This window comes from Agelaius phoeniceus, chromosome 1 (genome assembly GCF_051311805.1).
Source record: "Agelaius phoeniceus isolate bAgePho1 chromosome 1, bAgePho1.hap1, whole genome shotgun sequence".
NCBI classification, from domain to species: domain Eukaryota; kingdom Metazoa; phylum Chordata; class Aves; order Passeriformes; family Icteridae; genus Agelaius; species Agelaius phoeniceus.
Genome location: NC_135265.1, coordinates 99608050 through 99631897, shown reverse-complemented (window position 1 = coordinate 99631897; position 23848 = coordinate 99608050). Strand labels below are relative to the sequence as shown.

Genomic DNA, 23848 nt, shown 5'->3' with positions numbered 1-23848 from the left:
ATTTTTTTGCAGGAAAGAATGAAGTTTTTTGTGCTTAAAGGAGCAAATTTACAGATTCTAATGGTCACACACATGCTGTGTGTGATAAACATTCAGCTTATATTTCCAGGAACAATAAAATTTCATGTACTACTGCTCAACACAGGATTTTTTTTTTTTTACATATCTCCATGCCACTGACTCTCTTGTAAGTTAATCTCATCTCTCATCAATTTTTCACCAGCTTCACTCTGATGTTGATAAAGGAGATGGTTCCATCAAATACATCTTGTCAGGCGAAGGGGCAAGTTCCATTTTCATTATTGATGAGAACACGGGGGATATTCATGCTACAAAGAGGCTGGATCGAGAGGAGCAGGCCTACTACACGCTCCGAGCACAAGCTCTAGATAGGCTGACTAATAGACCCGTGGAGCCAGAGTCTGAGTTCGTCATTAAGATTCAGGACATCAATGACAATGAGCCAAAATTTCTGGATGGTCCCTACACTGCTGGAGTTCCTGAGATGTCTCCTGTGGGTAAGTGCAAAATACACTGTTGGTGTTGTGGGAAATTTGTTCCTATTGCCTTTTTAAAAGTTTCATTATTTTTTACTGTTTCGCACTAGGCTACTTAATTATCTATGAGGCACCTGCAACAGTTAGATATTTCAAGACTAAACTGGAAAAAACATGCTAGATTAAGTATTTACCCTTTCAAAAATGTTGTGAAACTCAAATAGCTGTGCAAGGATTCAGATAACCATTTTATAGTGCATTTCTCATTCCAGGGCCCAGAGGCTTTGTTTTATAATTCCCATTAACAGTAATAAGTTTCACACCTATGTTATGGTACTTAGAGGTTATAATTTATAATTTCATTCAGATAAGGTCTTTTCATAACAAACTCTTCAAGTTCCTGCTACTGAATAGCATAATCTTTTTTGTAAGTTTTGCACATTTTAGTAATAATTCGTTGGATATTTTTTTCTTATACTGAAATCCCATTTTCTGGGGAATATAGGCAAGCAGCAGGAACTGGGGTATAACTTGAGATAGTTTGAAGTTCTACTGAAATCAGAGAAGAAGGGGTCTTAGAGGCTTCAGACCCTTTTTTGGAAACTAAGAAATGCTGATTTTTCCTGAATTTGAATTAGGGAAGAATTTAGAAATCAAATCCACTGTCTCTTCCTTATAAAGTGACCAAATGCTCATCCATTGTCAGGTGCCACTGTTCCTTTGAAAGCTGACTCTTTCAGACCAGATTAAGGTTTGGCCCAGAGATGTTTCAGTAGATGTCACTTTAAGATGAAATTATAAACGCAAGCACAAAAAAACCTGACCAACGAACCAAACAAAAACAAGAAGAAAAAAAGGAAACAAACAAACCAAAACAAAACAAAAAAAACCCTACTTTACTACCAGTATGTATACGGGAAGGCCCACTTCAACCTGAGAGAGTTCTGTGGTGATTAAAATAAGGATTTTCTTTGTTTAACTGATTCTAAACTGTATTAAAATAGGGTACTCTTACAGTAAAGCTGGGCATAAAATTTGCTATAATTTCCTCAGTATGATCTCCTGTGTTTTTGAATGTTTAACAATGCATCAAAATTGGAGCTAGAGAGAAAAAGAATCTTTCCTACTTAAGTGCCCTGCAGCAATCAGTAGCAAACATTGCTTATATATTTGTAACTCAGTTTACGAGTCAATAGAAGATATGCTAATATAATAATATATATATATATATAATATAATGCTAATGAGTTTTCTATACATTTATTTTACTAAGCAGTGAGCATAGACACTATTTCTCATTGATACTTGATATTTGCTCATAGTCACTAGAGCACTATGCGGATGGCTGAGAGGCAATACTAGCCTTGGAAGAAAGACAGACACCACAGCTTTTGCAGAGTTACAGGGAGGAGATGAAGTTGTGATATGTTGTTAGGAACTAACTGAACTTTGAAAAAATCTAGACAACAGATAATTTAAGACTGTAAAACCTAAATAATACACTTCAAAAACATTTTGTGTTAAAACATATGTTTTGTTTTTTTTTAAATAAGATCCCCTTTTACTTTAGAATAAGATTATTAAAGAAAGGTGTAGTATGCAGCAACTATTAGAATTTTTTTTCACTTTTGTCTTATGACCTGAAAAGAAATTATCTCCATATTTCACTTTTGCATTTCTCCCCTCTGTCTTTTCTTGCACTGGCATATTGATGTACAGACAACTTCTACAGATATATGAGGTTTACTTACACGTACAAATCCATGCCTCTACTCCTACCTATGCCTCATTTGTTCCAAAAATATATTGGAAATCAATCTGTGGGGGAGTGCACTGTGTGCAGTGGAGAATATAAGGACTATTTTTCAAAATGAGCTGCTTTGCATATTTTGTTGAATGTTTACATCATAAAGGAGTAAAAGATATTTTCTCCCACATGTACTGTGCAACACCAAATGTATTTTCGATTTGGGTAAGTATTATGTAAAATTATCAACTGAGACTAGTGCACTCTCTGAAATTTGTGTCAACTAAGGGTGGTTTCAGATTCATGAACTTCCTGAAACTGCACATTTTAAACATCTTCATGGTTAGTATTACACACCTAGCAAATACTGCATTGTTACAGAGTTAAGGATTAACATGAAATTCCTTTGTCACACTTTGTCGCACTTTGTCGCATTTTGTCTTACATAGTTACAGCAATTCATACTTTATTCATATAACATAATTTTTAATTAATCACCTAGAGCATCCATGAAATATTAAGGAGAGACAAAGTATGTCTCTCCTATTTTGTTTAAAATTGTATCCATGACAAGGATTTTTGATTGAGTATTAAAGGAAATGAAAGAGATCACAGGATTATAACCAAAATTAACTATAAAGCTAGAAAAACTATAACCTTTAACCTACAGACTGGTTATGCAACTATAATGGTTCTGTATTTTATTTGACAAATATTTTTGGACATTATCTAAGGCTAATTGAAGTCAATTTCTTCTTTTATTTGAAATGACTTCAGGTCAGGTTTAAATTATATTTGGGTCAGGCCCAATTATATTGATTATCCTGAACAGAGTAAATATCTTGATGGCTTATAAATCTATTAATGGCAAAACCCCCAAAGATATGGCTTATCTGAAAATCATAAGGATTTGTTTTTGTCATATTTTTTAAAAGTGTGTCGGGCACTTAAAGAACTGAGCAGCATTATATTTCAAACAAAAGGATACTGATCTGTTTGAGTTATAACCGAGGGAAGTAGGGATGAGAATTCCCATGCTCAACATAATTTTGGTTTGTTTAATCTTCTCTGCTCTCCAGCCATATCAACAGTTTTGCTTTTTACCCAGCACAACAAATATCTCTCTTGCCATTTATTACCCCTGACTGAGATGGATAGAAATATCTGAATTATCTAACAAGGTAAAGAAAGCAAAAGCACCGTATCAGGCTTATATCTTTGATACAGTGTGTAGTGGGCCTTGAGAGCCTGCATGAAGTGTCTCTCTCAAAGCACAAGCCACCTCTGCTTCCCTTTGTCTGACCTTGCTGCTTAGCTGGGACCATTCTTGCGTTTTTTCTCCAAGTGAAGGCAACATAACGAGGCTGTGGGAGGGGAGGGAGGAGCTGAAGAGGGTTCTGACTCTTCCCTTTCACATTCCTGGAGGGGAAAGGCTCTGGAAGCATTGCTGCATCAGCTGTGGGTGAGACCTGGTGGTGGAAGCATAGAAATACCAGAAGGTACCAAGCAGAACCAGTCTGGATTGTTGTATATAAGGATCATGCAGGAATTCTGGATAACTTGATAGTAAAGGTGTTTAATGTTTTTAGTAGCAGCTGATACCACGTAGAGATGTGATGCCATCATGGAATGGTTTTGTGTGTTAGACATAGTGAACATCATTAATTGATATAAATTAATACTTTTAATAACTGACTGCCTTAAAGGTCTATTTTCAATTTGTTAATGTGGCCACAATTCAATTGATGAGAGTTTGTGCAGTTTAAAAATTATGCATTTGTTAAATAATTCTAGTTTTAGAAACCAGTTTTATTTTGAATGATCTCATCTTGAATGATATTAAAACAGAAGTCACAGAATCATTTCTCATAAAACATTATTTCAAAATTTGCATAAAATATCCTGCAAGTTACTAGCAAGCTTTCTAAAAAGCTCCATAGGGGTTTCTAAAATAATGCATTTAGAGATTCAAAATGGATCCATTGGATTTCCCAATGGAAATTGAGTTGAAGGACCTCCAACTCAATTTTCAGCAACCAGTTTAGCTTTTTCTCTTCCTATCACAGAAAAGGTTAATCTCTGCAGTGTCAGGAACATTGTTGAGCCTTGACTTGGCTAAATTTAAGTACAAATAGCATTCTAAATGCAAGATCCTCTTTGCAAATATCCTCCCATCCTTTTACCTTAATATCAAAGTTTATAGGTCAGGTTCTGAGATAACTGTAATTTAGTAATCTCTATCAATATCTAGTAAACATTATGTTACAAATGATCTTAAAAATTATTGAAAATAAAACCAGTTATCTGTACCAGTCACACAGAATTAAGTCTGTAGCTAACTACTATCAAGAAAAGAATTATGTGGAGCACTTCGATAAGCAGCACAGATTTTTTCTCAGTACTTGCTATAATTGTTGAAAAAGTTTATGATGTTGCTACATGTAGAATTCCTTTTGATGAACTGATATCCGAGTTTTGTCAAAAAGACATATCTGTAGAGAAAAATATTTTTTGAGGAATCCATACTCTAAAAAGAAAGCTATTTTTAAAATAAATAACGCATGCTTATTTTTTCAACCCATACAAAATACACAAAGTAATATTTTGTAAGTAATATCTGTAAGTAATATTTTAAGTTATAGTTGCAAAGCTGCAGTTTATATTAAGACACTAATGAAAGTTTGGGGTAGGGTCAGTGTCCTCTCTACAGTTGCACTCCAGGGCTCTGAACAATGGTGACTAAATTAGATTTACTGGAACACTCATTTTGTTGGATGGAGTAAAGGTATGGTAGCATTTCTTGACTGTCCCTGTTAGCTGTAAGTCCTAACCTTGGATGCAGGTATGGCAGCTGATTGTTTCTGCTGGAGGGTGAGGCAGAGCATTCACAGACAAAAGGAAGACAATTTCAGTGAGGAAAACAAACTCTTCTAAGGTGGTGTACTTGGAACTACAATGCAACTACCCATTTGTCCTCACTTTTAGATTTATTTACTATCCATAAGTATCCCCACAACTTTATGATTTGGGTTTTTTCAAAAGGGAAGTAAGTATCTTAGTTTGACATCAATCCATTGCAGAAAGATTAGAACAGCAGTACATGGCAGTTATCCTACTCTGAAGGAATTCCTGTTCTTCAAGAGCAATCTGTTTCTTCTGGAAAAAATCTCTGGAAATCCACAAATACTGATCTTTCTGTGCATTTTGTTTCCGTGGAACAGATTTCCGACACATAGGACTTTTCATATAATTAGAATACCTTCTGTTATCTTGCATATTCTTGAAAAAAATGGTGTGCAGAAATCTCCCTCTCAACATGGGGCTTCAAAAGCTCTTTTTTTGTGTGTGTGTGTGCAATTAACAAAGAAATAATGACAATATAATGGGTTTTAGTTTTAGGTCTTTCCCCCACTGATGTTTAGAAGAAGTTGATTAGCACAGAGGGACTGGAAAAGTATCATTGTTTTTTAGTTACTGATTACATTTAAATGGAATTATCACAGAAAGATTCGATATTAGAATTTCTACTTAAAACCCACCCTTTTCTGAAGGATCCATGTGTTTTAGGAGAGACACAATCAAATTCAGATAATGACTTTATTCATCTCCTGAAATGTAGAGGGTTTGTTTGCTACATCAATAGATTTTTACAGCAAACAAGCACTTCTAAACTTGCAGCATTTTGAAAATGTCTGTGCTGAGATTGCAGAGCTTGTAATTTCTTTGATCTTGTATTGGTCTGGGGCCCTTGAAAGCAGCAAGAGCAGGGGAAAAGACATAACTGTGTGAGAGGTTTATAAGCACTTTTGCCAATATTTGCAGACATTGTAAGCTTCATTGGCAGGGCTTAGTGACTTTGTAAATGTGGTAAGCCTGGCTTTCACAAAGAACACAGGATGTCAAACAGTCATTACTATACCCTTGTTCTCAAAAGCTGGATAGACTTTGGCAAGTTTAAAATAGGTCCCTGTATGAAATTACATCATAGAGTAATCTGTAAAATCACTTTGACATACTGAATCAAAGCTCTTAGTTACTGGTGAACAGAAAATGGATGTATTTTAGTCGCAAAACTGATAAATGACTTGATGGATTAGCAATCTTCTTTTTAAAATTTCCATCTACTTAATAGTTGCATGTGAAATTTCATGTTGGGAAGAACCTTTTCCCTGTCCAAAAATATTAGACCAGTCACAAGACAGAAAAATTGCATTTAAATAGAATTGCAACCATACTATTTTGTCATGGATACTTCTGGAATAGAGATCAGGAATGTGGGCTAATTAGGCCATAACCTCAATAAATTTGTTTTAGAAATGATCATTTCTGGTCAGAATTCTTTCAAGCAGGACCCATCCTTTGCAGTCTGTTCCATTTTATGGAGGGCTGCACTTAATCCTTTCTCCAAAGTTTCAGTCCTAGGTTCCATTTATGACGTCCTACTTAACTGAGAATGGAAAAGATGAGGAAAATGGATGGATGATATACTATATAATATAAAAAGAATTTCAGAGCTTTCTCCCATTTCCTGAAAATTCCAAGTAAAACTGACCAGAATACTATTTATTTTAAGTTCACCCTGGACACATGCTATTGCAGTTTGTTCTTAAAAAGTGATTTCAAGGCTTGCTGGTCTCATTTTCACATGTCAAAAACATCCTTTCAGAAAATGAACATTGTGTTTAAAAAATGCTTTTCTCTAATTGTGTGAATAAATAAAGTCTATGAAGCAATCTGATCCTCTCTTGAGGATTTTTACTGAGCATTTGCCAAATTGATACAATATTAATTTGCAGTCTCACCTCCAAATGGGTCCCTGTGCTGTTCAATGGAAGGTCTGAATGTTACAGACAATCTGCCAGTGAGAAAAAATAATCTTTTCTGTCTATCAAAGGATGGTGACCATGGCCAAGGCCCTGGCTCCAAGTGTTATTTTATTCTGCTCTCAGCATACACCATGAAAGCTGTTGTCTAAAACAAAACAAATGGGAACTGACATGGAGTACATAATGAATAGGAGATGGATGCAGAATGAGATCCTTACAAAACATACCCTTCTTGTTAGCCAGTTAGAAATTTTTCTTTCTTACTCCTGTTAAAATAGAGACATTTTTTGCTTGAGGAATCTTTACACAATAGATTACCACAATTGATATTGCAGATATATTGAAGGAAATTAGTATTGCAAATTATTGAGGGAAATTATTGCTTTTTAAAGGAATTTAGAGATCACTTTCACCAGATTTTCTCTGAGCTGGGAAAGAAACTCTTCAGCCATCTCTTTATGAAGCAGTAAATAATTTTATAGGCTAACAATAATTCTGTGTACATTTATCAAAATTTGTAAAACATATATATGTATGTGTGTTTGAATTCCTTATGAGTTATTACATTTTCAGCTAGCAGACTTTTCTTAAAGGAAAACCACTACTACTGTATTTCATACTCAAAAAGACTTCAGGCTTCACCATCATTACTGAAATTTTGCTGACATACCCTCCACCAGGCAAAGGCAGAGATGGAGAGGAGGAGCTAATGAGTGAGATGCTTTTTACTGCTGTGAGTCAATGCTTGTGACTATTTGGGAAGATGGAATTCTGTAGTAGCTGATACTATCAGTTTACAAATAGAACCTGATACAGTAAACAGTCAGCCTGGAAATGATGAGCAGTTGTGAAAAGCCACCTCACACTGTTCCAGATATGTACTGGCACAGCATATAGAGTAAGTGTAATTCAGATTTTTCTATCTTTCATGTGCAACAGTCCCTCAAACATTTTACAGGTACCTCTGTGGTTCAAGTGACAGCCACTGATGCAGATGATCCTACTTATGGCAACAGTGCTCGAGTGGTTTACAGCATATTGCAAGGACAGCCTTACTTCTCTGTGGAGCCCAAAACAGGTAAATTTACATAAACCCTTTGCAGTAACTCTGAGAAAAAAGGAAAATGTGCATTAAAACTTGCTAGGAACTTATTAATACGACCTTTTTGTTAATTGAATACATTTGGGTTTTGTTGATATTTTAATCTCTTATTGTTTAGAATGCATTATGAAAGCCACATGTCTGAGCTTTCATAAAGAGACTTTGCTGGAATAGAATTTATTATCTTTTTAATCTACCAGCTAGTTGGTCTGCTGCCCATTGTCATCTCTCTTATCAGTGAAAATTTCAAAATTCATTGAACACTTTTTCAGATTTCAGAAATATCTAAATGTCACGTAGTCAGGTTCCATAAGAATATATTTAAGGCTCAATTACTCTCCATTCTACTTTTCAAAGTGAAGTTTAGTTGTGGAAAATTAATCCCTTCTTTATTAATTTGAAGAAGGACACACTGTGCTTCTTATGCTTATCAGATATAATTTGCGGCCACTTTCAAAGCATATTGGTAGTGCAACTTTGTTTTTATCATTTTCTTGAAATTTTGTGAATATTTTTAAGCCACAACCAAATTCAACCTTTAATCTTCTGTTGTTTTTATAAATATTACCCATTCTGCTGGATTTTTCATAATGCAGGAAAGTAGGTTTTAGCTCTGCTCATTTCAATTTAGTAAGGCTTGAGCCTTCACTTACACCTACAAAGAGAAGAGTTATAATCTTCATTTTGGATATAATCAAGCTGAGACAAAAGAGAAAAAATATCACTCTTTTATAAATTATAAACAATCTGTGATGTGAATCAGACCTGAGTCCCAATATTGTGACCAAAAAGTCACACTCTACTTAGCAACATCTAAATTTGCAGAAATAACTACTATAATTATCTCCATATTGCAGCAGATCCATGCTCAGCAGGGATATATAGGACTGTCCTTTTCCTTCCAATGAGTATGATTCATAGATTTTCTCTCTTTTTCTCTTTCTCCCTCTCCATGTGTATGTTGTGATGATGGCTACAGGCAGCTAGTGAAAAATAATATGGTAGTTTCTGTTAAATAAAAATCTTGAAGAATTCACACTGCAATGTTTGCATACATTTTCATCACTTGGATGTGATACTCAAATTTCCTGTGTGCATGACAGTTTGCTTCCAAATGACTAGGTAACTTTACCTGGTGATTTAACTATGATAGAAAAACAAGCATGCCAGGAAAAGCAAAGTAGAAACAATAACACTATTAAATTGTATATTAATTGTATTTTTACAAATCTTGTGAAACAGGTGAAATAGTGCCATGCAGTCTGTTGGTGAAATAAATGTTTCAACCCAAAGGTGATTAATGGCAAGGCCAACATTCATAAGGGAAAAAAGAAATAAAACTCTAAGCTAACATTCAACAAATAGCAGATGAAGAGATATGTGTCCCCATGTGCCTCTTCTTTATTTAGTTTGTTTATGTTTCTTTTACTGCTGACATTAAGTGCTGGAATAGCAAATGGCTGCCTCTCTGGAAATCAGGGTTAGCAGCTGTATTATGTACTGGGCATGAAATATTCATAAAATCATCATATTTTGAGAAGGCATATTTATTTTTTGATGCATATCAGCAGAGCTGAAGGAATAAAACATGGAATTTTCTTCTAGTTTTCATTTCATGTCAATTAATTACAAAGTAATTAATTATGCAGATCATCAAATGGACATAACAAAAATAATTCAGATATTTAAGTATTTCATTACTAAATAAAAAAATCTCTTAATTATGCCAGTGTTTTAGAAGTGGATATTGGTAAAGCCAATATATGGCAAAAAAAGATCATTTCATATATCTGCAAAGTGTGGCATGTTATCAGTATTGGTAAGAGTGTCCAAAAGATAGTGAAATGAATCTTGACCTTAGAATTTAAAAAATGAATGCTGAATATTCTGCTCTTCCTAGCTCTAAAAGAGTGGGAAATAAAATACAGAAGATTACATCTTCCAGGGAAGGAAGTGGTACCCAAGACATTTTGAAGACTAGTTCAGGGAGAAGATACTTGAAAAACACAATCATGCACGGCATTACCAAGTAAAGAAAAATTGGTGGGCTTGGTGACTATTTAAAATAAGCTTATGGTATGTCAGTGCAACTCCTAGTCAAACCCTGTTATATTAGTGTGGGAATTAAGTCATTCCACTCTTGCTGCAATCACTGATCCGCTGTTACCTTTTAAAGACAACCTCAACTTTTACAGCAGCATATTTTTGTTTGTGTGATCCTTGACACCTTGTATTTCTGCAGGCGTTATCAAGACTGCCCTTCCGAACATGGACAGAGAAGCCAAGGACCAGTACCTGTTAGTTATCCAAGCAAAGGACATGGTTGGGCAGAATGGGGGATTGTCAGGGACCACGTCTGTAACTGTCACCCTGACTGATGTTAATGACAACCCGCCCCGCTTCCCACGCAGTAAGTTACTTTGTAAATATGTGACTTGTAATATTATTCCCAAACACTGCTATTTTCTTTACACACTGTGCTATTTCTAAACAAAAAGTGCTTATTTTCCATGTTAAGTTCTTTGTTAAACACTGACTGAAAGACTATATTATTATCATTATTATTATTATTACTATTGGTATTATTATTATTATTATTATTATTATTATTATTATTATTATTATTATTTAGGAAGCATTGTTTTTCTTTGCCTCATGTATACCAGATCAGTTGAAATGGCTTACAGCAGCAGGGACATTTATTAATGTATTTTACTTCCTCTCTGTGAATAAATCGACAAAAAATATATATGTCCTAACAGATATTTAGGTCTTTCCAGTTAGGCATCACAATTCTTTAATTTGACACTTAATCCTTTGCATTCTTTTGGCATTGTCACATGCTTACAGTGTTTCCTTAAGAGTTAAATACCAAAGAGCTGGGAAGTCACCTTCCCTCCATTTGATTTGTTTGACCAAAGTGGCTCTCATCCTAACCTAAAGAAAGGAGCACACAGTTGTATGCTCAAACCAGAAGAGCTCAGTTTATTCATAGTGTTCTGTATGGGGTGCTTTTTTATTAATAAAAAAAACCAATGTGGTAACATAGAAAGTAATGTGGAAGATATATTCATGTCAGCTCCAGCCTCACCTCCAACGATGGAAAAAATAGATCTGTACATAATAGATTTCCTGTTATTTCAAGCCACCAACTGCTTGAAATAATAATAGAATAACTGAAGTTGTTTTTGAAGGTGAGGGTGTTATTGGCCACAGAATGCACTCTGATACCCTTTTGACAGCATATATATCATTTTCTGCTTGAATAAAAAAGGCTAGAATTCTCAAGATGGTGTACTTACTGTTAAAGAAATTAATATATATTAGTTTCTAGTGATATTCAGATTGTGAACTGCCTAATCAAAATATAAACAATAGAATAATACGTTTTTATATTGATATTACTTAACTTACTTGTTTTTCTTTCCTCTTTTCTGGTAAACAAACTAAAACTGCATTATCAGGGACTAACATCATGATTTGCATTTAAGTTTTGAATTTTATTTTTGCGTCTTTGCTTTGTACTTCTCTTGTCATATGAAGAAGTTATGCTTGTTGTACTTAGAATCTATCACAAAGAAAACCTAGCAAAAAGTGCAATTCTGTTTCAAAACTGAAGAATATTTTCTTGTAGCCCAAGTAAATGTTCAGACACAGGATTTAAAGGAATGTAGATTTAGGAAAACTAGATTTTTTTTTGTTGTTTTTTGGCTTTCAGTCCCAGAAGACTCTGAATTAATTAAATTTTTAAATTTTGCAGGATCATATCAGTATAATGTCCCTGAGTCTTTGCCAGTGGCTTCTGTGGTGGCCAGAATAAAAGCTGCAGATGCAGATGTTGGACCTAATGCTGAAATGGAGTACAAGATTGTGGATGGTGATGGCTTGGGAGTATTCAAAGTTTCTGTTGACAAAGACACCCAGGAGGGAATCATAACTATTCAGAAGGTGAGTCAGATTTTACCCACTGATTCTGTTTGGAATTCTTCAAGATACGGGTAGGTAATGAGAGTATGGCTTTTGCTTCTAAGAGCCTTGTCTGCTGTAAATGTTTCCATTGGTATATTTCATCTTGACTTGACTATGTGATTGTGAGGTTTTTAAAGACTTATGCTGAAAAATATTCTGCATTTTTGTTGACAAGACCTGTATTTTTGTGACATGTACATTTTAAAGCACGGCATTTGAATGAGAATCTAAACTTTAGTCTCATTTGTCTTTGTATTAAATAGTAGAAAGTGTGAAAATGTATCTTGCAGCAAAAGTGGAAGCTCCAAATAAAAAATGGATCCTGAAATTAACTTTAAAAATAATAATCTGGATGTCTTTAGCTGAGGTGGTACTATTCAGAAAGCACACATTATTAATTTAAAATTATATAACAGTAAAAGTAGTAGGTTTACAAGATCATGTATTATTTAAAATATTGTTTAAAAAAACCCTGAAAAATTTACATAAGTATTTTTTCTTCATAGCTTTCTACATGTACAGTTAGAAAGCATTATGAAACTGAAAGATCATGTTGATATAAAATTATTAAAACCAAGCTTTCTCACATTGCTGCAACACATTTTAGACTACCCTTTTAAAGAGAAAAAAATGTGCTCAAATATTTTTCAAGAAAATTTAATTTTTTGAACAGTATAAGAAATACAACACCTTAGAAGAATCTCTCATATAATTTCTTACTCTTAATATGTGAATACTTGGCAAGTCCCTTTGTTATGCTAAGGGTGCTATTTCATGGCCTGGCCTTCCCACCCAGAGCTCAGCCTGCAGCTCCCACTGCAGCTGCTTACCCAGCTACCTACACTGAATGGATTCCTCAACAATCTAATATCCTTAAAATGCGGGAATGACTTGGCATTTTGGAATACATGTATCTATGTTTCCAAACAAGGACCTATATTTGTACTTATTATTATTCCAAACCAGATTTTTTTTCCTAAATAGTCTTTAATCTTTGTAAACTTCACCTATCAGTTCGGGCGCTTTTTTGTCTCATTGTGTTGGGGTTTTTTTCCCTTCTCTGGTGTATCAATTTCTTCTTCTAGCAATATAAGTCTTGAGTTATATTTCTCTTTGAAAGAAGTTAAGAGTGCAAGATGTTGCAAAGCAATGGGCTAACCCTCTGATGCCTGTTGAGAGCTGGTAATCATCCATAGATGTCACAACAAATGAAGTATGTTCACCCTTGAAAGATCATAATATGTGTAATGTGAATCTTTTTTCAAGGAAAAAACATCCATCTTAGGCTTCTTACAAAATGTACTTCTGCTTAGCACATTTGAAATACAAGTGATGAAAAGTTAGTAGTCTTTCTGTTCAACAGCCAAATTCAGTGTGGCTCCTTCAGTTTGCTCATTTAAAGTTTTTGGGCAAGGATTTGGGAGAAATGTGCCTATCCTTGAGGGAGAATATTTACCAGTGCCACAATGAGCAACACTGAATTAGTCAGGGTCTTCAGTGATCTAATATGAGAACTGGTGAGTTCATTTCCATTTTTTTTTTAGTATGATTTTGTAGTCATGGTATTTGTTCCTGGAGTATCCTGATTTCAGTGCTATACAGTGGACCAAATAGTTGGCATTTGTTATTTCTATAATAATTTAGCTGGGGAGCTGAACCAGACTTTTCACTACTGAATGTGTGTCCAGAGAAGGGCTCTATGAAATAGCTGTTAGACTACATCAAAAGGTACAAATTTTTGACCTGATCAAATGATCTAATCTGCTAATAATTTTTTTACCTACATACTGCTATATTTTGACACAAGAATTCAGACTTCTTTCTCTGCAGTGTGAGACCTTTTCTCTAATTTTCCTACTATTTTTGACTTCTGTTCCTCTGTGTGGTAGGTAGTCCTTGGCTAGTGCAAGGTGCCCACCAAGCCAGTCTATCACCCCCCCTTCAGCAGGACAGTATGAGAAAATAAGATGGAGAAAACCTTGTGGTTCAAGATGGGAGCAGTTTATGAAAGCAAAACTGAATGACAAGCAAAGCAAAAAACCAGATGATCTTATTCCTTATGGAAATGCCCGGCTGCTTCCTGGGAAGCAGGGCTTCAATTCAAATAGCAGTTGTCTCAGAAGGCAAAGGTTGTAAATAAGAAATGCCCACTCCCACGCCCCAACCCCCACCTTCTCTCAGGTTTTATATCAGATGCCCTACGGCATGGAACATCTCTTTGGTCCATTTGGGTCCACTGTTCTGGCTGTGCTTCCTCCCAGGATCCTGCCCATCTGTGTGGGAAATGTTGGAGAGACAGCACTGATGCTGTGCCAGTGCTGCTTGGCAGTAGCCAAAAACTGGCATGTTGTCAATACCTTTCCAGCTACCAATGCAAAGCAAGTGCTGTTCTGCTGTGGGGAAAATTGACTGCCCTTCACCCAAACCCTGCCCTGACCCAAACCCAAATCACCCAAAGGTGATTTCCCACACTGAGGGCCACCTCCCGAACCTCAGGATGTCCTTAGCTTTTCATTTTGACTCCAGAGAACCTTGTGCATTGCCCAGTGCTCAAAGACCTTCTTTCCTTCCTGCCAGCCTTGTAGGGAACATTGTCTAGGTTAGAAGTGAGGAACTGAAGCATAGTGCCTATCAGGAAACTGCACTGTCTTCTGGACAATAAATTGAATTAAAGACCATTATTAATAACTGAGTATGCGGGTTAAGTAGGTTTCAATCACTGAGCCTTATCTGCCAGATCACTATGGAGTCAGGTTATCCCTGCATGATAATGTGCGCTTGTTAGTAGGAAATCAGGGAAGAAATTAAGTTTGTAGCCTGAAATCTGCCTAAAAATTTTACTGTCCAGCACATGATGTTCTGTACTCCTCTGAGTGCAATCAACTTTCTTTTTTTCATGCCCTAAAATCAGCTGAGGTATTGAGAAACAGCTCAGCCTCAAAATGCATGCCTATCCTTTTCAACTTCTGATTATTGATATGCTCAGATATCACGTTTGTGTACACATCAGGCAGTAAAGTGCCAAGGCAAAGACTTATGAAAAGGCACGCTTGGGTTCTAAATGCAAATGGGTGCTTTAGTTTTGCGTACTTCTGCTGCAATTGTATATAAAGCTCAGCAGGCTGGGCATGAAAATCACCGGCAGTTACTGAGCAGCTGAAGGCACTTCTCCATTCATTTCTGTGCTGGGTGTTGTTGGAGAAAGTTTGGCACCTGGTTATCTGAGTTCCACACACGAGCTGAGGATTTTGCATTCTGTTTTTAGAAGGATAACCACTTCAAGACAACTTTGAAAGTTGACTTCCTCACTCAACACTAACACTTCTTTTAACACATAAGTAGCATTAAATTTAAAAAAAAGAGTTTTTGTAAGAAAGAAAAGAAAACTGCAGGAAGAGTACTGAGATTTAAGAACTCACCATGTAAAGACAGATTTTTATGTTCTTTTTTATTTTTATTTCATAGTATTCCTTTTATGGAATATTAAAAAAAAATGCCCAGGGATGAGCAAAAATTTCAGAAAAATGATCTTGTTTGAAACAGAGAGACACCAAGTACCATGATATTAGAATGAGAAAAGTGTTACATGGTTAGGAGTATCTCAATATTACTGGTGAACAGATTTGAGTGTGTTTAAATTTTTTGTTTTGGATTGTTTTCCATGCTGTTTGAACACATTTCTTCCCTGTACCCTGCAACAAAGAGATTTCATAACATCATGAGCAAGTGGAAAAAAAAATTGTGTTTTTACTATTAATAGTGATTTTCTTTGAAATGTATGCAGTGGATTCCTTCCTTTATAACTCTTCTGCCTTGCTATAAACCCAGATATCTCTCTGGCTTGCACAGTTTATTCAGGCTGGATTTTTCTCCTAACACTTTGAGAACAGTGCTGTTTTCCAGATAGTAGTGGCAGTCCTGCTCATAGTTCTTGCAGCCATGGCAGGACTGGGGATTACATGTTCCTGAGCATGCTATTACTGTTGCTACCTAGTGCCTAATGTCAGTGTAGATTAACTACTAGGCTAAACCTCAGCTCAAAATAACATTTTGGCAATAGTCTGGCACTCTTGTAATTACTCCTTTGACCATATGGAAGCAGACAAGGGAAGAATGTTTTCTCTGTGTCTCTATCCACTTGGTCTTTGTCCTTTCCAAGAGTAAAGAGTAGGATTGTGCTACACCTTATGCAGCACAACTAAGAAGCATGTATGCTTCTATCCCTGTAGAGTTTTTGCAGCCCTATGGGCTTTCCCATACTCATCACACCTTATTTTATTTTATCCCAGTTAGGATACTTGAATCAAAATTAAATGAATGAGATAAGTAGTTCACGTGTTTCAGGAAGTTGCTTAAGTTCCTTCGAAACAAAAAAAATACACTAACCCCCAACAAAAAAACCTGAACCCAAATAAACCAATCAAACAAAAACAAATAAACAAAAAACCTCACACACAACATTCTGAAAATATTTGGGACAAGGACTAATTTTGTTCATTATTTATGGCTTACATAGTGACAGCAGGTTCTATTTGGGTAGAATTGGTTTCTCTAAGATTCGAGAAGCTCAAATTTCATCTAATGACAGAAGCTAGTAAAACAGTGTTGAAGCATTTACTTACTTATTGGTACTAAAAAAAAATATACTCTCTTCTGCAATACATTAACCAATTTCATATGCAAAACATGTACCCAGCATGTACCTACAGTGGTGTATAAAAGTGTGTAAATCGTTTTTAGGCTATTTCCAGCTATTTCATTACCTGAAACAGGATATGAAAAATTCTAGAAGACAAACTTTGACTTTCTTTTTCTTTGTCTTTCCTCTTTCTTCAGAAGTTGTTATAAATAACAAGTAAATGAGACCCGTAAGTAAAATTCTCAGCTTAAACGAAGGGTGGGAAAGTGGTAGGAAAGCTAATAAGGGTCTTTTCCTGTAACCTACTATATTAATACAATTTGTTGCCTAGCAGTTTCAAGTCCCTGTGGATATCTTGCTACTTCTTTATTTACTTGCCTTATCTTGTGTTAAATAATACTAACAATTAAATGAAAAGTTCTCACTTGTCAAATGACACAGAAGAAATCTTTCTTATTTTTATCCTATTTGGAGCAGCTCATGCTACAATTCTGATGTTGCAAATAATGTGAGTTTGGCTAATCTCTGCACTGTAGTACAGTCTTTGTGGTAATTCATAAAATAGAACAGAATAGAAGAGAATAGAATCATAAAGATAGCATCGTTAAGGTTTGAAGAGACCTCAAATTCATCAAATCCAGTCTTTGATCAAAGACACCACCATGTCAGTTAAACTGTAGTGGCACATCCAGTCATTTCTTGAACACTTCCAGGGATGATGATCCCCTGGGCAGTCTTTTTCCAAGCTTAAGTACCGTCCCAGTGAAAAACAGTCTTTGTGATGTCCAGCCTGAACCTTTACCTGTCACATCTTGTGGCTGTGTTGTCTTGTACTATCCCTAGTTACCTGGGAGAAGAGGCTGACCCTCACCTCACTACAATCTCTTTTTAAGTGGTTGTGGAAAATGTTGCCTCTGAGCCTCCTTTTCTCCAGGCTTAAGAACCCCAGTTCCTTCAGCCACTCCTTACCCGACTTATTGTCTAGACCCTTCACCAACTCCATTGCCCTTCTCCTTGCACTCCAACACCTCCTGAATGGGGGCCCAAAACTGGACACAGGACTCAAGGTGTGTTCTCACCCTTGCCAAGTTCAAGGGGGCAGTCGCTGCCCTTGTCCCTCCAGACACAATGGTTTTGATACCATCATTGGCCTTCTGAGGCACGTGGGCACACGCTGGCTCATGGGCAGCATTCTCAGGTTCTTTTCTGATGGGCAGTTTTCCAGCCACTCTGCCCCCAGCCTGTGGCACTGCAGGGGTTGTTGTCACTCAGGTGCAGAACCCTGCACTTTTGTTGAACTGACCTCAGCCCATTGATCCAGCCAGTGCAGGTGCCTCTGTAGTGCCTTCCTGCCCCCCAGCAGATCAAGGCTCCCACCCAGCTTAGTGTTGTCTGTAACTTACTGAGGTGCACTCGATCCCCCTATCCAAATTATTTATAGATATTAAACAGGACTGGACTGAAGGCTGAGCCCTGAGGAACACCAGTGATTGGATGGCAACTGAAGGTAACTCCATTCACTACCAACTCTCTGAGCCTGGCCAGTTTTTAACTCAGTGAAGAGTGCACAGGTCAAAGGCATGGGCGGCCAATTACAAACTAAAACTAAACTAGATGAGTAAGTTGCCTTTAAGCTGGATTTAGGAAAACATGCATCTTATGTGATCTTTTCAGAAAAATAAGAGCTATAGAGTTTATGAAAAGGAATCAGGCATTTATATTTCTTAGAAGTATCTCAAATTTTTTTCTTCGTTCACACTGTGACTCAGTTCTCCATCTGTAGAGTAGGATCAATTCCTTCCTGTGGTTTCATTTGTAATTTACATACTGCTATCAATGCTCCGTTAGTAAAGACTCTGATCATTTGCATAACACAATTTCACAGTGCTGAGGGTGTTTGGAGAAAAAGCATAATTTTTCTGCATATATTGGAGTTTGAAAAAATGTGTCAGATTTTCCTCTGCAGTAGAAATCTTAGAATCAAAGAAACATTTATGGAAGCAAATGATGATTCAGTCAATTAGTACAACAGATTCTGAAGTGTCCATGCAAAGCTATATACAATTTTGAAGTGAATTCGTGTTGATTTTTGACAGAATCAAATTTCAATACACATGAAGGGAGTCTTGGCTTTGCTTTCTAAGCAAAGTATATATACAAACCCTTATTTCTTGCGGTTTCCTAAGCACTATTACTAGAAATAGTGTACTAAAAAAGCATCATTTAAGTACAGATCTCACTTTATCCACAAAGTAGCAGGCTCAAGTTAGACTTCAGTAATATTAATAGGTTAGTAGCAAAATATCTAAAGATAAAAACATGATGCTCTGTATCCACCTACACTTTTATCAAATATTTGGTACTTAAGGTAATTATAGTAATTTAATAATAAAAAAAAGGCTGCAAGGTATATTTTTATTTTATGTATCATATGTGACTTTTTGAAATGTAATGAGACATTAAAAAAAGCCATTTGGAAGTCTATGGAGAGATTTTAGTGGATTAAAGGGAGGGGAAAAAAAGACCAAAGACCCCTAAATACTCCGTAGAGTGAGGGTTGCTATGTCTTACTGCAGAAAGTGACAAGCATTAAGATTTCCCATGGCAGAGTTCTTGCTCACTTTGCCTTCATTTCTACCCTCAATACACAGTCCCAACACAATATCACTAACTGGTATGCATGTTAAAGGGTAAAATATTGTTGTAACATACTTTCTCATGGAATTTGACTGCTAAGAGATTATTTTAAAACCTGAGTTCATTCTAAAAGCAATATTGGCAATTATAAAATGGAGGTGGGGGAAGGATAGGGTTTATGCAGAAGCTTTTGAGTGAAAAGCTATCTTTCCATTACTTTTAACATTTCTTTTTTTTTTTTTAGCTAGAAATTTTTCTTTCAATTCTATATCAGAGTTTACAATGTAAGAACTTGAAGCTTCCCAGGTTCCTTTGAGAGATTGTGTGCATTTGTTTGATGTACTGCAGTTTTCAATATAAAACCTCAACTGGGCTTAAAAATGGGATTTTCACCTCTGAAAAGTACATTATTACAAAGTTACCATGCAATAAAAATGAGCATTATAAAAATGGGCTTTCTATGAGTTATAACTTTATATCCAGCCTCTCTAAAATAGAAGACTTGTTTTCCTTTAGAGAGGATAAAATTCTTACCCCTTAAAAGGAAAAGAAGAAAAAAAGAGACAGACCTCACAAAAGGAAAGATATGGATCCTGCGTGGGATCTAATCAGATAAGACTAATGCACAGATATTAATGAAGTTGTTAAGCTCTATTCACTGTACTGAAGGACTGAAGTATATGTTGTCCATTTAACCTTCACCATTGCTGTAGTGATTTGCAGTCTCTTAAGTTGGTGTTCCATCACTGGAATCTTGTGCTTTTGTTATAGCAGGAAATAATGAAGGCATGATCCAAAAGCCATTTAAATAATGTCTGTATAACAGACACCAATGATAACTAGATAAGAAGAAACAAAAAAAGAAAATCTTTTCAGGTCACTTTCTCTGTCTCTCATGAGTGTGTGTAGCATGCAATTTCTTCATTATATTATCTAAAAAATGTTGAGATATTTATGCCAGTTTAAGAGCTCGTGCACATTAATCATATCTTAGATATTTTGTTTGTTTTTCCCAGATTATATTCTGCCTCAAACTCTGATTGATACCTCTGTATTCCCCACAGGATCTGAGGTTGTATATCTCAGAGCAACAGATTGAGGATGATGACTGTAGCTTTTGTATACATTGCCACACCCCACAGAAGACAGGTTCTGCTAGAAAGAAATGACAATAACATTATTGCCACTGCAACAAAATCACTTAATATTGTAAAATCCATTTGTCCATCCATAATTGCCATCTTCTAAACACCATCTCCACTGTATATGTACATAGATTTGATTTTAAAATATTATTTATTTATTTTTCATTAACAAGGATCTTTATCCATCTTGAATGCTGCCAGCAGCATTGGGTACCAGAATATACCTGAGGGAATCCTACAGAAGGATTCATGTTGCTAAGAGCAGATGTTTACTTCTTTCAGTAACTGAGATTCCCTTACTAGTGACTGGTGAAAAGCAGGCATTCACCAGCTGATAGCTTTCCTGGAAGAATTTTGCTACAATCACACTAAGGACCATATGGTGGTTTTCTCAGATGTACATAGCTATGTTAGAGAAGGTTGAACATGCACTTAGTAAGACTGTTTAGAATACATATCTACACCACTGTTGGGTTTTCATCCTTTTCTATGAGGAAATACTTTACTCATGAATGTGTATTTTTGGTGAATTCCCTACTACTAGTCTAACACTCCTTCATGATAAAAATTCATATGAAAAAACACTTCTTTATGATTTCAGTTAATAAAGACCTAAAGTAGTCTTTTTTAATCAATATAGAGACATGTGAGTGTCTTAAAATTAATTTGAAGAGTATTTATTTTTTGTTGTACTATTCTATTAAAATAAAATTAAAATTTATATAATTTTTCCAATTACATATATGGTATAAATTTTGTCTATTAAATCAGAAATTTCATAATTCTTTTTACTTTGAAGGACTATGCTGTTGACATTAGTGTATCAGAAGAAGCTATCTTTTCTGAAGTCTCATGATAAATTTTCATGTGTTTGATTAGGTATCATCGTAATCTCAATCACCCAATTTCAACAGATGCCATGAGGATAAATTAACTTTCCTTTCTCCAGTACATACTTTTGCACATTCTGACTGAAAATATACTGTTTGCAAAAGGGTCAGTGTTTTTGTTTTTTGACAGGGAGTTTTGGTTTTAGTGTTTTTTTTCGGTTTTTTTGTTTGGTTTTTTTTTTTCCTAGTTCAACAAATGTTAGCCTTTTGCCTTTCACATTTTTTGGGTTATCATTTCTTTATTTATTATGCTGTTTTTTCGGGTCATAATTTTTTGATTTATAGTGTAATGCCTTTAGATGTCTTAAGAGATTGTCCACTCTTTAACCTTGCTGCTCATCTGGTCGTATCACTTGCCTAGTTGTTATCACCACAGAATGAAGTTTCTGAGGCATTTTCATCATTCCAACATCACATTGCATTTGCATTATGGCTTTGAGATTGTTTCATAACACGTGTATTATCCTTTAAATATAAAAACAAAGTGAAAATAAAAAAACCTATTATACATGCTTTATTAAAAAATACTGACCAGTTGTATCCAATACAGGAAGCAATATCCAGACAAACTTTCTATTTCAGCATATCTGTTTTCCAAGAGCTGTGGATACTGCAGCTTTGATTCAATGCAAGAAGTAAGTGCTTGCATAATATGAGGATCACAAATATTCCCATTTGGAGAAGCCTTTTGCTGCCACACAGAGTTTGTAAAAGTTCAGTGCCTTTCTGAGTGTGTTGTGCTGCAGTTCATTTTTCATGTTTAAATCTAGACTCTTTGCATCTGTATTATCGCATCAACATAATCGCTGACTTTAAGATGCTCATTTGGGATTTATCCGACTGTAACTAGATGGAGAACTTAGGCCCTTGTAGGTCAACAGATGTGTGTTTCACCTCTGCTGCTCCTCTGAGTGAATACTGGAATGTTTTGCAGATGCTGGAGGATTAATTTGCAAGCACATCTCAGATCCCTGTGATGTATTCAGTAGCAGAACTGCAGAAAAACATTTTTAATCTGTTTTATACACTTGGAATTATAGTTTGAAGACATAGTTGAGTAACCAGACTGCAGCTTTAGAAGTGCTTCAGTATTTTCCTGCTGTTTTACAATGATTAAATTTGGAATTTCAAAGGAATAGTTAGTTGGATGTTTGGTGCAAGCTGTCAAACTAAGACTATAGATACAGGGTAAAAGGTTCTAATATTAACTTTATGTTTTCTTTCAGTAATGGCCTCTGTGCTAAAATTATTCTTTCCTCAAATAAAATTTTCTTCTTTCTGAAGAATCTGAATATCCTCAGATCACAGATTTCTCATTTTTATGGGGGGTAGTTTTTGATTCTAAGGCGGTATTTATTTGAGAAGAAACTTCCATTGAAGAAAATTAAAGCAGAAGGAAGGTACAAAAAATTACATGTATTTTGCTTAATAAGCAAAACAAACCAAAACAATCTCCAAACTTCATCTCAGTACAAAATATTGTGATATAAGCAGTGTAATTTAGGTCATTGCCACATTTTCTACTCAAATTTATAAGATACTGGAGAAAATATTGTTTATTCAATCCAAATACTATACAAAACCCAATAAATTCAGAAGAAATTTAAGACAGAAAAGAATCCCACCCACAATTTTCTGAATGAGGTTACTTGTAAGTAACCTGTAAAGATTATATTGACTTCTTATATCTGGGTAGTATGTCACATGTTATTTGCCATGAGCTTAGATAAAATATTAATAAGACAAAAATAAGTATTAATTCACAATAATCAGTAGGAATCTGGTCCTCAAAGAAGTTACAGAAAGTTTTGCAATTATCTTATAAATTTGTTTCACTCACAAGGTAGAGCTATCTTAATGACTTAGGTCATTGCACAATATTCACTAGTGAGACACTGCAAATAGTGTTTTGAGAAAGCTAAAAAATTAACCATGAGCTATGGTCTGTCATCAAAAGTGATGGTTGTATACAAATGGCAAAGGTATTTTCATTTTATACTTACTGAAAGTTTTAAGCAGAACAGTTTTGTGTCAACATCACTGAATAATAAAATTTCCAAATAACTTTTGCCTGTATAGGAGCTGGATTTTGAAGCCAAGACAAGCTATACCTTGAGGATAGAAGCAGCCAATATGCACGTTGACCCTCGTTTCCTGAGTCTGGGGCCCTTCAGTGATATGACAACAGTGAAGATAATTGTAGAGGACGTTGATGAGCCACCTGTGTTTACCTCCCGTCTGTACTCCATGGTGGTGTCTGAAGCAGCAAAGGTTGGCACAATCATTGGAACTGTAGCAGCCCATGATCCTGATGCCTCAAATAGTCCTGTCAGGTAATTCCAAGAGTTCTTATTTATTCAGCCTTTGCATTGAAGTTGTTCATCTTGTGGTGGGAG

The 23848-nt window shown here is 35.5% G+C and overlaps 1 protein-coding gene across 1 annotated transcript in view; it reads left to right on the top strand.

Annotated features, from left to right (window-relative positions):
• LOC129117525 (cadherin-7) overlaps positions 1-23848 on the top strand; it is an 84243-nt gene that overhangs the window by 39518 nt on the left and 20877 nt on the right. The window contains exons 3-7 of the mRNA XM_054628227.2: positions 224-518; positions 8029-8148; positions 10415-10582; positions 11933-12120; positions 23532-23785. Coding sequence (XP_054484202.1) covers positions 224-518; positions 8029-8148; positions 10415-10582; positions 11933-12120; positions 23532-23785 — 1025 coding nt within the window. The remainder of the gene's footprint in view (positions 1-223; positions 519-8028; positions 8149-10414; positions 10583-11932; positions 12121-23531; positions 23786-23848) is intronic.